We start from the raw sequence: 16,492 nt of genomic DNA on the forward strand, positions 1-16,492 counted from the left end.
CTCTTCCCAAAAGGGACACACACCGTCCTTCCCTTCCCCCCCTGCATGGGGCTCTGAGACTGAAAAAGCAATGTGTGAATGCGTTATTCCAGGCAAGGGGAGCAATAGAGAGACCGGCGTGGACCAAACCTAAAGTGGGCACCACCCCAAAGCCCAAATTGGGAACCATCCTTTTGTTGGCCTCATTTCCCAGGTAGCAGCGATAGGATGAGGGGTGACGGCCTCACATTGCACCAGAGGAGGGCAGGGTTGGGGACGAGGAACAACTTCTTCAGAGAGCGGAGATGTGTTGGCACAGCTGCCCAGGGAGCGGCGGGGTCACCGTGCCTGGGGGCACTGAGAGCCACAGGGGGACGTGGCCAGTGGGCACAGTGGGATGGACTGGCGTTGGGTTCAGGGAGGTGAGAGGTCTTTTCCAGCCCTCACAATCTCAAGGCTCTGTGCTAAAAGAGCTGCTTCAGAATGCGGTCAGGCTCTCATCCCGCACAGCGCATCCCACTGTCGCCCATCCCAGGACTGCAGGAGTGGCACTCAGCTCTCAGAGGGGCACAATTCCTCCAGCAACTGCAGCACAACGAGCTCAGTGCAACCAACAGAAAACAGACTCCTAAAAATGCAAATACTTGGCCTGGCAAGGTGAGCTGGGGCAATGCGGGCGGCACATCTCTGCCCCACGGGTACCCCTGCCCCACGTCCCAGCCTGCAGATGGCATTCATACACTGCTGTACACAGCTGCATGCTGTCACAGCTGCCCTGGGGACATAAGAATGACCTTTCTGATGTGAAAATGAAGGTATGAGGCAAATGCTGACTGTAGAGTGCTGGGGTTGGTGAGAAACGTTGGAGCTGTTGGGTTTTATGGACCTCCTGGCACCTCCGTCAGTCACTGTGGGTCTCTGTCTGCCTTAAAGGAACGTATTGAAGGGGATCTGAGCAAGGCAGCCCTAAGGCTCCTGCGTGCCTTGGGGGCTGTAAGCAGGGAGCAGCCCAGCATTCCTCCGAGGTCTGATCCGCATCACAGCAATGCCAAAGGAACAGCTGCCCCAAAAAACCAACCGTGCCATCAGCAGTGATGGGAAAAGTGCCTGTCCGTGGAATAGAAGCAGTGCAGATTGTTTCTGCAAAGACTCCGAGGGAAAAGTCAGCGTGCTTCCTGCACTGGGAGCGCCGCAGCCGGCGTGCAAGGATTGCACTGCGCGGGACCCAGGGGCGATGCTCTGCTCGGAGCCGGAGGGAGCGCCGTGCAGCAGCCCGGGGAGCAGACGGTGCCAATCTGAGCCCAAATCCGCAGCAGACAGAAATCGCTGCCTCTTCTTGCAAAGGAATCCGCAAAGACCTCGGGGCGACGGTGCTGCTGACATCCTGGAAGCGACGGGAGCTGCGCGGCGGGCTGTGCTGGCCGTGTTTGCTCGGCGCCAGAAGTCAGACCGCGCGGTGTGAGCGCAGATCGGCTCAAGGCAGGATGCATCTGACGCAGCAAAGCTCCCGCTTGCTGGAGCCACGTTTCTCCTTATCACCGCATTCTCCTTATCACCCCTCCCCTTCCACCCCCTTTCCACCCACCCCCCCGACTCCCCAGCCCCACACCTCCCGTAGGGCCGGGTCACCCAGCCCCACACCTCCCGTAGGGCCGCATCCGATGGGCGATGGGCACGGCAGCATCAGCCGCCCCTGGGAAGAGCTGGGAGAGATTTGGTGCCTCGCAGCCAATGGGAGGAGCGGTGGCATTGGGGGGGGGGGGGGCGGGGGGTGCTTTGGGCTCCCTCTCTCCACCCATCTCCTACGACACCCCCTCTCTGTCACCACCGCCATCCTCCCCGCACACAAAGCACTGCAATGAGCTGAATTCAGAGTGCCGAAGAAAACAGCGAAACACCTCCGGAGGCGGAGAACGAACCGCCATGGAAGGATACAAAGCACAGCCCTCCGCTCCCCTCCAGTGACAGCCCCAGAGCGGCTCCTGCAGCGGGGACCCACCTGGATGCACCCGCACATCCCCGCATCCCCCGAGCGGCGATCCCGGGGGGGATGCGAGGCGTCGATCCCCGTTAACCGCAGCGGCGGTGAGTGAGAACGGCACCTCCGGGGGGCTTCGGGGGCTGCGGGCACAGCTGCGGGGGGGGCGATGTGGGATCCGTAGGAACGGAGAGAGCCAAAATGGACGGGATGCGGTGGGAGGAGAGGGAGAGGTGCGGAGAGGGATGCGCCCTGCTCGGTCCCTTCGCCGCTTCATTCCTTCGGAGCAGATGTGCGCACACGGGCGTCCTCCCCCCACCGATCCTGCGGGCGAGAGGAAAAGAACCTCAAGGGCGACGGGCTGGGAAATCAGCGCCGGCCTCCCGCCCCACAGATATGGTGTAATAATATCTACGGGGCGCTGCCCACAGCCGGGAGCACCGACAGCACCGGGGCTGCGCGCAGGGAGAGCTGCAGAGAGGGGTCGGTGCTGCGCCCACCGTTCCCTCCCCCCCCGTTCCATGCAGTGCACTGAGCGCCCGGCAGCTCCGAGCTGGGGGCTGTGGGTCTGCCCTGAGTGGGGCTGAGTGTGGGGCCGGGCCTTGGGGTGGTCACACACAGCACGGATGGGCTGGTGGGAAATAGGAGAGGAGGCTCGGCTCCTGCTGGAACCTTCTAAGGGTGGCAGATATATTTATACACAGTCTGAAGGCGCTGTCAGGGTTGCATCCATGAGAACAAGGCCCTGGGTGTGGATCTGCACTGCTCAATCCCACACACCTCCGTCTGAGCTGCTCCTGGTTTTCAACTGTGGTTCATCCAAGAGCGATGCTGGCAGTGACCCTTTGGGGAAGCACACGGCCCTGGGAGCTCCTCACCCTCTCCTGCTCCTCTCCAGGCACAGGGACACGTGTGGGGACGGGCAGTGGGGCAGGCAGGGGTGCCTGGGGCTTTCTTTGCCAAAGCACAGCCATCAGCATCCATCCAGGTCAGCAGAACGGCGCTGCTGCCCGAGCAACACAACGCTGCCGGCAGGGGATGTGTGACACATCGAAGCAGTTGTGAAGGTTGAGGTTGGGATTGGAAGAAAAGGCAAAGGGGGAAGGGGTGGTTATCGGTGGGCAGGGAGAGCTCAGGGCACCGCTGATGGAGGAAATACAGCTGTGCGTAGATCCGGGGCTGCCCTCACCTCCTCTGTTCTGATCCAAAGCATCTCAGGAGGCCACAGAATCGTGGGGTCCGCTCAGAAAGGACCTCCCAGACCCCAACCCAACCCCATCCTGCTGCGCCACTGCCCGCGTCCCCACACCTTTGTGGCTCTGGGGATGGTGGCAGCACTCCCTGTGCCGATGTCTGAGCGCTCCATCAAAGAAATTATTCCCAATTCCCACCCTCTGCCTCTCCTGGCGCAATTTAATGCTGTTTTCTCTCATCCTACAAAACCCCACAGCACTCCGTGTTCCTGCAGACCCCACAACCCCCTCTGCTTCTCTGTGGCTGTGGGGTCCGTGTCCCTGCCCTGAACCCACTGCCCGTAGGGCTGAACTCACCTCTCTCCCTTCCACCTTCCAGACTGAGCCCTTCCTTGTGGGAAGCGCCTCCCGAGCGCGATGGGAACCACAGAAGCCACCCTGCGGATGGAGAATGTGGATGTGAAGGAGGAGTGGCAGGATGAGGACTTCCCCAGGTAGGGAAGCAGCAGGGATGGCTGTGGATGGAAGTCTGGAGGGTTGGAGGGGGGCTCTGCGTGCTGCTCTGTGGATCGAGCAGCATCTTCCCAAATGGAGCAAAGTGGAACCAAAGCCGTTGGGACACGAAGATCGAGTGGCAGAATCTGGCCCTGTGTCACCTGTCTGCATCTGGTGCCACCTATGGGTCCTTACAGTAGCTGTCCCCTTGGCATCCCACGGGACCCCATGGCATGCATCCCCTGAGCACAGTGGGCACCCATGGCATCCAGTGCCACCCAGGAGACCCTATAGCACCCATCCCCTTTGCACAGCAGGCACCCTATGGTGCCACCTATGGGACCTGGTGACACCCCTCCCCTTGACATGTTGGGTGCCACGTGTCACCTGGTGCCACGCATGGGACACCGTGTCACCTGTCCCCTTGGCACAGTGAGCGCCCCATGTCACCTGGTGCCAACTCTGTCACCTGTCCCCTATGGCACCCGGTGTCACCCATGGGACCCTACAGCACCCATCTCATGAGTACCCCATGTCACCTGGTGATGCCTATGTGACCTTATAGCACCTGTCCCCTTGGCACAACAGGCAACCTACAGCACCTAGGGACATCCTGACACTCACCCCCCCTTGACACGCTGGGTACCCCAGGTCACCTGGTGCCACCTATGGGACCCTGTAGCACCCATCCCCATTATAGGGACCCTATGTTATCTGGTGCCACCTTTGGGACCTTATGACACTTCTCCCTTGACACGCTGGGTACCCCAGGTCACCTGGTGCCACCTATGGGACCCCACATCCCTCCACCCCAGCAGACGGAGGCATTAAGGCAACATCCCCCCCCTCCACCCGCACTTCCAGCAGCACAGACCAGGGGCTCTGGGGGAGGCTGTGCCCCCTCCCAGCTGCAGCTGAACCCACAGGGTGGCAGTGTTGGTGGCACAGAGGCGCAGTGTGTGCTGTGGGATGGCACGTGCAGCCCTGAAAGCCCTCCTTGTGTCCTTCAGGGCCGGCGGATGAGCGTCGCTCTGTTCGACCCGAGCGCAGCTGCGGCGTTGGTGGGAGCATCTCTGTGCCAAAAAGAGAGGGGAGTGGAGGCACAGCAGGGTCCTGTGTTTCTGGGGGAGGTTTCTCTTCCTGCTGAGGGCCGTGCAGACCTCTGCTGGTCGCCTGGGCAGTGTGGGGCAGCAGCACGGTGTGCCAGCCAATGCTCCCCATAAAAACCCACGGATGGAGGAGGGATGCGCTGCACCTCGCCGTGCAGCAGCAAGCTCACCCAGCAATGCAGCTCCTGGATGCAAACTGGGGAGAGGCCAAGGGATGTGGGACAAGGGCGAGGGATGAGGGTGGCAGCAGCAGATCCCAAGTGCAGGATCTGCCACAGAGGGATGAAATCAGGAGCTGATTTCTGCAATGGAGTGATGCCTCCATCCTAAGCGAGCTCCAGGCTGGGCACTGAACACAGCTCCTTCCTGAGAGCTGCCCCCAGCCCTCCCCATGCAGGCACTGTGCAAGGTGTGATGCCAGTGTGCTGAGCTGCAGCTGATAGAGTGGGACGTGGGGAGGAGAGGGTCCTCCTGCGGGCTGCATGGTGGCTGCCACCACGCTGTGATGCTGCAATGCCATGATTCCATGATTCTGTGATGCTGTGATGCTCTGATGCAGTTATGCCACGATGCCATGATGCCATGATGCCATGATGCTGTGACGTTCTTGTGCTGTTCACATAAGAGCACAGGCAACAGCATCATGGAATCGTGGAATTCCAATGCTGTGATGCCATGATTCCATGCTTCCATGATGCTGGGATGCAGTAATTCCATGATTCCATGATTCTGTGATGCCATGATTCCATGATTCTGTGATGCTGTGATGCCATAATTCCATGATGCTGTGATGCTGTGATGCCGTGGGGTCGGAGCATGCTCGCTGTGCTCGCTGTGCTCTCTGTGCTCTCTGTGCTTGCTGTGCTTGCTGTGCTCGCCGTGCACTCATCGCATCCCATGCAGATCTGCGGGTGTTGAGCAGTGCAGAGCAATCAGGTGCTCCTCCCGGAGCCTTAGAGCCGTTCTGCTGCGGGAATCGCGGTGTGGGGGGAGGCAGAGCCGGGGGGCGGTGATCGCATCCCGCTCGGGAAGGTAAGAGACCTTTTCTCTTTGCGTCTGCCATCGGGATTGCCGCTCCTTGGGAAATGGCGCTGTCCCTTTTCCCCTCCTTTTGGTGCCGTGGGGCCAAAGCGTGCGTCGCACCGCGTTTGTTGGATAAACAGCCGCGGAGACAACGGCAGGAGGGGGGCTGGGAGGGCTGGAGGTGCGCAGGGGGCTGCGGGGCGTTAGCTCGCCGCCCGTGGGGGAGCGAGAGCTTTGATCGGCTCTCATGAATAAACAACAGCAGCTCGGGGAGGATTAGCCCTCCCTCCGAAGATGTGCATGCTTTAATTTGGGGCAGCATCTTGCAGCTGACACGGCGGCAGTCGTCCCTGTGGGATCTGTCCCTGTCCCATCCCCGTTCTCCCAGCACCGCATTAAAAATGTTTGGTTTTTTCCCCCATGTTTCTCCCTGGGGACATCCCAGCATGCAGGATTTAAGCTTGCAGGCCCCACGCTCATCCCCTGCTGCTGGGAGCTCCCAGCAAGGGGAGGAACAGCAATGGGGAAACAAGGAGGGCTCAGAAGGGCCTTCTTCAAACAGCCCTGTGACACCATGGGGTCAGTGGGGTTTGGGAACCCATTGACATCATGAAGGTGCCCTGGGGTCAGTGAGATTTGGGAACCCACTGACACTATGGGGGTGCCATGGGGTCGGTGGGATTTGGGGACCCGTTGACCATTTGGGGACCAATTTGCCATGGGGTCAGTGGGATTTGGGAACCCATTGACACCATGAAGGTGCCATGGGGTCGGTGGAATTTGGGAGCCCATTGACATTATCAGTTTTCCATGGGGTGAGTGGGATTTGGAAACCAACTGACACTATGAATGTGCCACGGAGTCAATGGGATTTGGGAACCCATTGACACCACAAATGTGCCATGGGGTTGGTGAGATTTGGGAACCCACTGATGTCATGAAGGTGCCATGGGGTCAGTGGGATTTGGTCATGATGCAATAAAAAGGTTGCAAAACGTCTCCCCCAGCTAACATCCAGGAAAGGCACGATTTCCAACCCAAACTAAAGGGAAAAATGTCCAGAAAGTGTCCAGCTCAGGGTGACAGCGCTGCTCAGGGCCACCAGCTGTGCAGAATCTGTCCCCTCTATGGCTTGGGAGCATCTCCACCTTCCAAAGGACAACAGCCACATGATGAGACCTGGCCTTGGCACTGGGAAAGGGAGCTGAACCATGGGCATTTCCAGCATTTTCACCCCGGGGCTGCAGGAGCCCAGGGAGCAGAGCTGTGGTTGGTCAGCCTTCAGCTCCCAGATCAGGTTTGGGTTCTGGTGCCCGGATCTCCACTCCAAATTGATCTGCTTTCAACACAGGCACCACTGCTGGCTGCAGAGGCCAACAACACTGTGCTCATAGCTAAGGCTTAAACCTCACCTTGACCACCAACAGAGCCACTGATGGAGCAAAGTCAGACTTTGGGATAGGAGGATGGTACCAGCATTTCCAGGGACACAACTCATTCTGGTGTCTCTGGCTAGATTTTCAATACAGGTCTTCCATTCTGCTTTTTTGACATAGAGATTTTGGAAAGGGTCCAGAGGAGGGCGACTAAGATGATCAGGGGGCTGGAGCACCTCCCCTATGAGGACAGGCTGAGGGAGTTGGGCTTGTTCAGCCTGGAGAAGAGAAGGCTGCGGGGTGACCTCATTGCAGCCTATCAATACCTGAAGGGAACCTACAGCCAGGAGGGGAGTAAACTCTTCACAAGGGCTGACAACAGCAGGACTAGGGGAAATGGTTTTAAGTTGAAGGAGGGAAGATTTAGGTTGGATGTTAGGGGGAAGTTCTTTACTAGGAGAGTGGTTAGGCCCTGGAACGGGCTGCCCAGGGAGGTTGTGGATGCCCCGTCCTTGGACGTGTTTAAGGCCAGGTTGGACGGGGTCCTGGGCAACCTGATCTGAATGTGGATGTTTGGTGGCCCTGCTGGGCAGGGGGGTTGGAACTCCATGATCCTTGGGGTCCCTTCCAACCCGGGTGATTCTGTGATTCTGTGATTTCCATTCTGATTTTCTGCTCAGATTTCCCATCCTTTCTGTGGGACAGTTGGATTAGAGCAGCGTTGGAGGGACGGGTTGGAAGTTGTTGGGCAGAGCACCCCAAGTCATCACCAGGCTGATGCTCCCAAAGGGAAGAGCCCACATGGGGCTGTGTGTTGTTCCATCACATCCCCACTTCTCTCCACAGGGTGACTTTCTCCTAAAAATCCCTTATTTCCCAACTTTCCTGCTTGCCTGCAGGCCTCTCCCAGAAGAGACTGGCATGGAGTCGCTGGGCAGCCCTACAGAGGACGAGCACACATCCTGTAAGTACCAGCCCACCTACCGGGGTCCCTGGGGAGCACAAACCCCATGGGGTGACAGAGCACCGGTGGCCACAGGGCAGTTCCACCAAAACACCCATTCAGGAGAGGAACCAGATCTCAATTTGGGGATCTTTGACACAAACCCGGGGCGGGGGGAAATTGGGATCTCAAAGCATCGGTGCTTCCATTCAACCACACCTGAAGCATCACCTGAAACGGGACGAAGAAACTCAGCACGGCTGGCACTGAGGATGCAGGGCCAGGACAACCTGTCCCTTGTTTTCCTTTTGACTCCAGCTCCCCCACATACCTTAAACTTTAACGGGGCGCACCGTAAGCGGAAGACGCTTGTCGCACCTGAAATCAACATTTCCCTGGACCAGAGTGAAGGCTCCATTCTGTCCGATGATTTCTTGGACACGCCGGATGATCTGGATATCAATGTGGATGACATCGAAACGCCCGACGAGACGGATTCCCTCGAATTCCTGGGGAATGGGAACGAGCTGGAATGGGAAGGTATGAGGATGGCTGTGGGTGAACTGGTGAGGGTGGCCTCATTTTCACCGCTTCTGGCACCGCTCGCTGCTAGAAACGCTGCTTTCAGAGCTCACAGGTTGCAGCCCGACCTCAGCCTGGGGTAATGTGCAGGGTTTGTCCCTTTGCCAGATGACACTCCTGTGGCCACGGCCAAGAACATGCCTGGGGACAGCGCAGATCTGTTTGGGGACGGCGGGACAGAGGATGGGAGCGCAACCAACGGGCGGCTCTGGAGGACCGTCATCATTGGGGAGCAGGAGCACCGCATCGACCTGCAGATGATCAAACCCTACATGAGGGTGGTGACGCATGGAGGTGAGGGGGATGCTGTGGGGGCTGGCTGCCATCGTGGCTTTGCCAGCTGTCCCCTTTGAGGCAGGGGCTTTGTGCTGCTCGTGGCAGAAGCAGGGAGCTGCAATAAACACAAGCAGTGCTAAGTGTGGCTCCGAGGCAGTGTGAACCTTCCTGAGCCTTCCCACCAATTCCCAATGCTGCAGTGACCAAAGGTGCCAAACCCCTCTGGACCCCTCTGGGGCACAGCCAGAGGTGAAGGTACCCATAGGTGGGGGCCATTTGAGCGTGGCCATGCAAAAACCTGGGGCAGAACTCTCTGCTCTGCCCTTTTTTCCTCCTTCCCTGAGCCCCACATGCACATCACAGACAAAACCCAGTTTGGAGATGAACTCAGCTGTGACAAAGGTCCACCACAGGGACAAATGCTTCCCCAGAGCTGAGCAGGGCCAGACTTACCAACAGATCTTTGCTGGAAGGAGCAGCTGACGGTGCCTGTGCCTCTTTTGCAGGGTACTACGGAGAAGGACTCAATGCCATCATCGTCTTCGCTGCCTGCTACCTGCCAGACAGCAACCTGGCTGATTACCACTATATCATGGAGAACCTCTTCCTGTAAGTGGATGGGAGGGGATGGAGAGAAGGCAACCTGGGCTCCAGGGCTGCTATTTGCTCATTGCATCTGGAACCTCAGCTGGAAGGAGCTTGAACTGGGGCCAAATGTCTGCAGCCTGCAGCTGGGGGGAACGTCACTGTGTTGAGATGTCCTCAGTGCTCACAAACAAGGCTGATAAGTCAGAGTGTTCAGACACTCCGTGTTAATTATGCTGGCGATGGACTTGGGCATAGCCACAGAGCACTGAACAGCTTGTAGCTGCTGCTCTGGGCAGCAAACAGTGCAGAGACATCTACTGATGCATGCACTGTGCCAACAAGCGAGGGGAACCCCTGGGAAATGCACAAGGAGGCTGTGGATGCCCCAGCCCTGCAGGCATTTGAGGCCAGGCTGGATGTGGCTCTGGGCAGCCTGGGCTGCTGGTTGGCGACCTGCACACAGCAGGGGCTTGGAAGTAGATGGGCACTGTGGGCCTTTTCAACACAGGCCTTTCTGTGATTCTATGAAATGTGGTGCCGGGGGAGTTTGGTGTGCAGAGCAGGGACCCGGAGTCCCTTTGGGATGATGGAGGCAGCTTGCAGTGCCTTCTCTGAGCCTCACGTCCCCGTTGCTTCTGACCATCCTGCAGCTACGTGATCAGCAGCCTGGAGCTGCTGGTGGCTGAGGACTACATGATCGTGTACCTGAATGGAGCGACGCCGCGGAGGAGGATGCCGGGGCTGGGGTGGCTGAAGAAGTGCTACCAGATGATAGACAGACGGTGAGATCCTGCCCTCCTCCCACACCTCACTGCTTCCATGGAATCATTCAGGTTGGAAGAGACCTGCACAACCCCCAACCCATCCCACTGCCCACGTCCCTCAGTGCCACCTCTCTACAGCTCTGAACCCCTCCAGGAGTGATGACCCCCCATTCCCTGTGCAGCTGTGCCAGCACCTCACCACTGTTTCGATTCCTCTTAATACCCAGCCTGACCCTCCCGTGGTGCGATGTGAGGCCATCCCCCCTCATCCTATCGCTGTTATGTGGAGCAGAGGCCGACCCCCCCTCGCTACAACCTCCTTTCAGGAGCTGCAGGTCTCCCCTGAGCCTCCTCTTCTCCATACTGACCCATTCCATTCCCTAAACCACCCTCTAAGTCCCCACTGTGTTCCAGACCCTTCTCAGATCCACTGTCCCTCTCTGAACACAACCAGTGCTTGGTGTTGTTGGACCTCATCCCATTGGCCTCAGCCAAGTTCCAGATTCTGTAATCTTCTCCCCTCTGTCACATCTTGTTGACTTCATCCCCTCATCTCCCTCCTTCCCTGACTCAGATCCGTGTAGGGACTATCCTACACCTGTAGGCAGCCATCCTACCAGCTGCCATCTCAGTGCTCCCACAGTGCTCATGAGCCCATGGGCTTTGGGTTGGAGGCCCCCACGTGCAGCTCCTCAGCACTATGGAGCCTTCCAAGCACTGACAGATCACAGTGGGGTTGAGAGCGGCTCTCAAGTTTGACATTCCATCCCATGGTTTCCCTCCAGGCTGCGGAAGAACCTCAAAGCCCTGATCATTGTGCATCCCTCGTGGTTCATCCGGACGGTGCTGGCTATTTCCAGGCCCTTCATCAGGTAAATGTAAAGCACTTCCAAATGTGAATGGTTTCAGAATGGGAATTGCATTAATCTTGCGCTCAGCTTTGGGTAACGGTGCCCAAAGTGAGACCACGCAGCGGAGGGAGCACAGAGAGGAGGGGAGGAGGAGGAGATGGGCACAGAGGAGCGGAGCTCCACACCCCCATCAGGAACACCAGATTCCTGCAGAGAGAAAAGCAAACCAAGGCCTCACACTCCTTCTCTTCTTCTGCCAGCGTGAAGTTCATCAGTAAGATCCAATACGTTCACAGCCTGGAGGAACTGGAGCAGCTCATCCCCATGGAGCACGTCCAGATCCCAGACTGCGTCTCGCAGTGAGTACCATGGCACTGATGGAGGGGGACATCGTGTTGGGTCCAAAGGACGTCGTGTTGGGTCCAAAGGATGTCGTGTTGGGTCCAAAGGACGTTGTGTTGGGTCCAAAGGATGTCATGTTGGGTCCAAAGGACGTCGTGTTGGGTCCAACGCTGCACGCTGGGAGCACAGAGCCTGGGGTGGACATTGGCTTCTCGGTGTGTGCCAAGCAATGGTGTGCAGGCAGCTCCCTGCCACCCCAGAGCCGAAACATGGAGAGCAAACACTGTGTTTTGCTAAAAGCAAGTGGTGTCAGCGGGGTGATGCTGAGGAAGTGTTTCTTGTTTCACAGAATCACAGAATCACAGAATCACCCGGGTTGGAAGGGACCCCAAGGATCATGTAGTTCCAACCCCCTGCCTAGCAGGGCCACCAACATACATATTCAGATCAGGTTGCCCAGGACCCCGTCCAACCTGGCCTTAAACACTTCCAAGGACGGGGCATCCACAACCTCCCTGGGCAGCCCGTTCCAGGGCCTAACCACTCTCCTAGTAAAGAACTTCCCCCTAACATCCAACCTACATCTTCCCTCCTTCAACTTAAAACCATTTCCCCTCGTCCTGCTGTTGTCAGCCCTTTTGAAGAGTTTACTCCCCTCCTGGCTGTAGGTTCCCTTCAGGTATTGATAGGCTGCCATGAGGTCACCCCGCAGCCTTCTCTTCTCCAGGCTGAACAAGCCCAACTCCCTCAGCCTGTCCTCATAGGGGAGGTGCTCCAGCCCCTTGATCATCTTAGTCGCCCTCCTCTGGACCCTTTCCAAAATCTCTATGTCTTTCTTGTCTTTATGTCTTGTTTGTTGCAGATTTGAAGAAGAGAGGATCAAGGCCAGGAGAGAAAGGTAGAACTGCTCTCAGGTTCCTTCACTCGGGAAATTGCTGCCCTTTTTCTCTGTGCATTACTCTGCCCCCGTCTCCTCCAATGCAGAACCTCTCATTGCTCCCTGCAGCCCCCACCCCATTCAGCTCCAGCTTTCCCAGTCCCACTCCTGCACAGCAGGGCCGTGTCCTCAGCCCTCCTTGGGAAGACCTTAAACGCGATAGATTTCAAATGCACTTCTTGCTTACAGGGCAGAAGAGAAACAAGACATGGCTGAAAGGGAAAGGTAATGATTTATCCCTCACTTAGACTTTATCCCTCACTGAGAAAATACCTGAGGCATTCTTGGCATGAGAACGGGGTCACAGCAAGGCCTACTTTTGTTGCAGCTTTGCTGCTGACCTTCATTTGTGTGCGTGGATCCCCAGCCCTGTTTGTCACCTCCATAAGCTGGCAGAGCCACTTGGTCATGGAGCACAGCCAGCAGCACTGGGAACGTTCAGTTTCAGCTCTTGCACAGTGGGAAAGTGCAGAGAGCCAAGTGCTGCTATCTGGCACATTCGGGTGCCCCCAAAGGCTGTAACATTAGATGGGAAGGAAAATTCTAGGAAGGTTTGGAAGACAGTGTCCAAAGCCAAAGCCAGGATCGCTTGGCCTGGTGTTAGCTCTGCTTTGGCCTCTCTGCTTTGTTCTCAGCAGCTCCCTCCCCAGAGCTGTGGGTCAGATGTGCCAGCACCCATTTGAGCAATGGGAACACGCAGGACCTCGGGGCCAAGGGGCAAATTCACTAACTGCATCCATGGTTCTCTTCCCAGCAGGCCTGTGCCCCCTGCAGAGGATCAAGAAACCAGGTTGGACCACCATTCCCTTCTGCCTCCCCTCTGCTATGGGGTTTTGTTGCATTTGTAGTATGCAATGTGAAAAGTTCCAACACGTGTGTCATCCCAGAATCATTACTTTGGTTGGAGGGGAAACGTCCCAGTTCCACCCACTCCATGGGTGCCCCCCAACTGCCCCGTGGCCCTGGGCTGCTCTGGGGATGGAGCACCCATGGGTGCCCATGGGATGCACTCAGAGTGCCATGGTGAGCTCTTCATGTGCCCTCAGGAAAGCCCTTAGAGGAGACCCCTTCCCATCAGAGCTGTGCGTGGCGTCTCTTCAGCCCTGATCGCAGAACCACAAAACCATTAAGGCCGGAAAAAAACCTCTCAGGTCCCCCAGCCCACCTCCCACCCACTGCCCGTGTCCCTCAGCCACATCCACCCAATGGTATTTGGTGCAGGATTGCCCCCCAGACGCGACCGCGCTGTCAGAGACAACAGCCAGAACAAAGCAGCACCGTTTGCCACCTCAAACCCACGCTGTCTGTCTGTTCCTCCCCAGCATGCCGTGAATCGAGGCAGCGCGGGACAAAGGGAGCAGAGAGCGACGCAGCCCAGCACTCCCCCCTGGAAATGACCTTTGGGTAGAAGACCTTTCCACCACCCAGCTCTGAGCTCTGTAAGGTCACGGGGCCTCCCCTGTCTGCACAACGCAAAGTCCTCCAAACTTCTGGAAAACATTTGACTTTTCAACAACAACAACAACAAGAAATATCTCCAAGGATAGCACGTTTTCTTTTCAGGATGGGTTCCATCGTGTCCAGCAATGGTCTGCAGAGAGCTCGGAGCAAACAGAGACTCCACCTCCTCGCAGTGAGCAAAGAGCATCCCGCAGTCCATTTGCCCACAGACAGATCTGTTCTTCTTTTCAGTCCCAGCTCACTGCGACACTCTGCTGCCCCAGGGGATCGCTAATGCAAGAAATGAAAAGAGTCCATTTTCCCCCTTGCTATCCCTTTATTTTCCCCCTGTAAATGCCAAGTGCCCACCACTCCTCCCAGCCTTGACCTCCGTTCATCTGCTGCCAGTTCTTATTAACTCGTAGTGAGCCGTTGCTGTGGGTAGATGCTGTGTTTTTACCATACTCATTCTGCCTCCGTAGGGCCCTGGTAGCTTTGGGAAGGGTCCCACAGAGCCTCCCTGTGAGCTTCTCCTCATGTCACACACAGTGGTCAGAAGGAGCCCTGCAGACAGGAGTGCTTCCTATGCCTCTGTGTTGGCTTCATGCCCTCGGACAATCCTCCATCACCGCTCCCTTGGTGGATTCCCACTGCCGAGGGTCAGGAACGCGCTGTGTGTCCTGGGGAGCACAGACCCCTCTGTACAGACAGATCCACGTGCAGGGATGGAGGAGAAAGTTGGGATGTGATGTGGGACTGTGCTGCCTGGTGCCGGGGCTCAGGAGGGCTCTGGGAGCAGAAGGGAGGAGAGCGTGTTGGAAATGAGGACGTGGTGAAGGCACTTGAAGATGCTGCTCTCATCGGAGCGAGCTCACACACAGCACACAGGGCAGAGCCCTGCACCAACAAGAGTGGATGGAGACCTGTGGGTCCCACACCCAGCCACCCCAACCCACAGCAATCCAAAATTAACCGTGGGTTTCTGCGAGCGTCATTATGGGCCCCACTGGCAAGGGGAATTCTGCACAGCACAGAAGGACTGAACAGCACTGCGACATCGGGGCAGCCCCTCCAGATCCTGTGGGCTTCAGATCATCCCATAAGCACTGGGGATCTCCCTGTAGTAGGGTGGGAATTTGCCATCTCCTGTCGATAACACTGAGGTTGTCCTTCTGTGGTTTTGGACCATTTTAATGCATTTAGACAAAAAAAAAGAAAAAGAAAAAACAGAACTGCTCTGCTTACACAAAAGAGCGCAATTGGATGTTGGGAGTGGAGTTAGCAACCCAATGGGTGGGATGTTGGATAGCATCAAAGCTCAGCTCCCAAACCCCTTCTGACATCTGTAGTTATTAAAAACTCCAGTGAAGAATGTTTGAAACACAATGGGAAATCGTGCTGCTACAGAGCACGGGGCAGTGAGGAATGTAGAGGACGCGTGGTGCTGGGACCACTTCACAGTGCTGACATCCCACAGTCCATGAAATGCAACACTTCATGACCCCTAAGGACACGGTTTGGGGTTTTGTTGTTGGTTTGTGGGTTTTTTTTCCCTCCTTTTTCGATTCTTTTCCAAAGAACAGACGCTGGGTCTACGACTTCAGAAAAGCTGCAGGCCTGAAGATGATGTGTCCCGGGTTTCCAAGAGATTCCTTTGGGCCGAGAGTTCCCTGTGAGGATGCACAGACTTCACTGTGAGATGCGTAAGAAGTGGTGTAAACACGAGTCCATTCACAACTTCTTTTTCCAAAAGGGCACTTTCTGATGGAGCACGTGGGATGCACCATATTTTAATTTTTCACAAGATGTCTGGATTGCATCAGTGTTCTGCTCCTGGATGGACGTCTGTGTAGCTTTTCAGCACGGAAGAGAACGTTCAGCCCATAGCGGTGTGGGCACAGCCCAATGGGTGAGGGCTCAGCTCAGCCCACAGTGGGTGCAGGTGCCCCATATCCACAGTGGATACAGGTACAACTAAATGTGAAAAGTTTTGGTAGCAACGAAAAACGTATCACTGACTTGTTGTTTCGGAGAGCGATTCAGATGCTCAGTGAAACTCTTTGCTGAGGACACAGCAGTGGGGTTGGCAGCGTCCCATAATTAACTACGCTGCAATGCTGATGGCTTTAGGGCTGGTAGAGCAGCACAGGCTTCAACACATTGCCACAGGGTGGCCAAGGGATGGGCAGAGGGGCAAACGGGTGCAACAGGAGCTGCACCTGTCTGAAAATGCTGTCAGAAATTCACGTCCTGCTGTCACAGAGGTGAGAGGTTGATGGTAACTCCAGAGGACAGCAGACAAAAATTGGGGACAGGTGATGGAGAACTGGTGATGCGGAGCTGCCAGCCCTGATGATGGGACTCACCGACCGTAAAGCAGCTGACAAGGGGCCAAGAGGAATCCAGAGTGACTGCAGACACTTTTTTTGCTGTTTCATAGAGCGCTGTGATCGGAATCAATGTATGGAAGGTCTGGTGCTGATGTTTCCACCAGAGTGCAGATTGTAGGAGATCCTCAGAGCAAATCTGCTCTACCAGAAGAAGATAAAGAAGTGAAATCACAGAATGACAGAATTGTAGGGGTTGGAAGGGACCTCCAGAGATCACAGAATCACA

General features: G+C 56.6%; 1 protein-coding gene across 4 annotated transcripts; it reads left to right on the top strand.

Moving 5' to 3' along the window:
- The first annotated feature begins 1,772 nt into the window (after positions 1 to 1,772).
- Positions 1,773 to 16,490, top strand: ATCAY (ATCAY kinesin light chain interacting caytaxin). 4 transcript variants are annotated; one of them, XM_048927360.1, is made up of 13 exons: positions 1,773 to 2,064; positions 3,530 to 3,644; positions 8,053 to 8,117; positions 8,415 to 8,636; positions 8,787 to 8,972; positions 9,461 to 9,563; positions 10,193 to 10,324; positions 11,092 to 11,178; positions 11,418 to 11,516; positions 12,362 to 12,397; positions 12,626 to 12,661; positions 13,191 to 13,226; positions 13,759 to 16,490. In XM_048927360.1, exons 2-13 carry the CDS (start codon positions 3,568 to 3,570, stop codon positions 13,766 to 13,768), a joined length of 1,089 nt encoding a protein of 362 aa, XP_048783317.1. In that variant the 5' UTR covers positions 1,773 to 2,064; positions 3,530 to 3,567; the 3' UTR covers positions 13,769 to 16,490. The 4 variants fall into 4 exon arrangements, with proteins under 4 accessions (XP_048783317.1, XP_048783318.1, XP_048783320.1 ...); XM_048927361.1 differs by having other exon boundaries at positions 13,194 to 13,226; XM_048927363.1 differs by having other exon boundaries at positions 8,501 to 8,636.
- Positions 16,491 to 16,492: the final 2 nt, after the last annotated feature.

Source organism: Lagopus muta, chromosome 26 (genome assembly GCF_023343835.1).
Source record: "Lagopus muta isolate bLagMut1 chromosome 26, bLagMut1 primary, whole genome shotgun sequence".
Lineage (NCBI taxonomy): Eukaryota > Metazoa > Chordata > Aves > Galliformes > Phasianidae > Lagopus > Lagopus muta.

Excerpts from the sequence above, each read along its gene's own strand:
- ATCAY (XM_048927360.1), top strand. The coding sequence starts at position 3,568 with ATGGGAACCACAGAAGCCACCCTGCGGATGGAGAATGTGGATGTGAAG. Across the intron at positions 8,118-8,414 it reads AGAGGACGAGCACACATCCT|CTCCCCCACATACCTTAAAC; the intron begins GTAAGTACCAGC and ends TTTTGACTCCAG. Across the intron at positions 11,179-11,417 it reads ATTTCCAGGCCCTTCATCAG|CGTGAAGTTCATCAGTAAGA; the intron begins GTAAATGTAAAG and ends TTCTTCTGCCAG.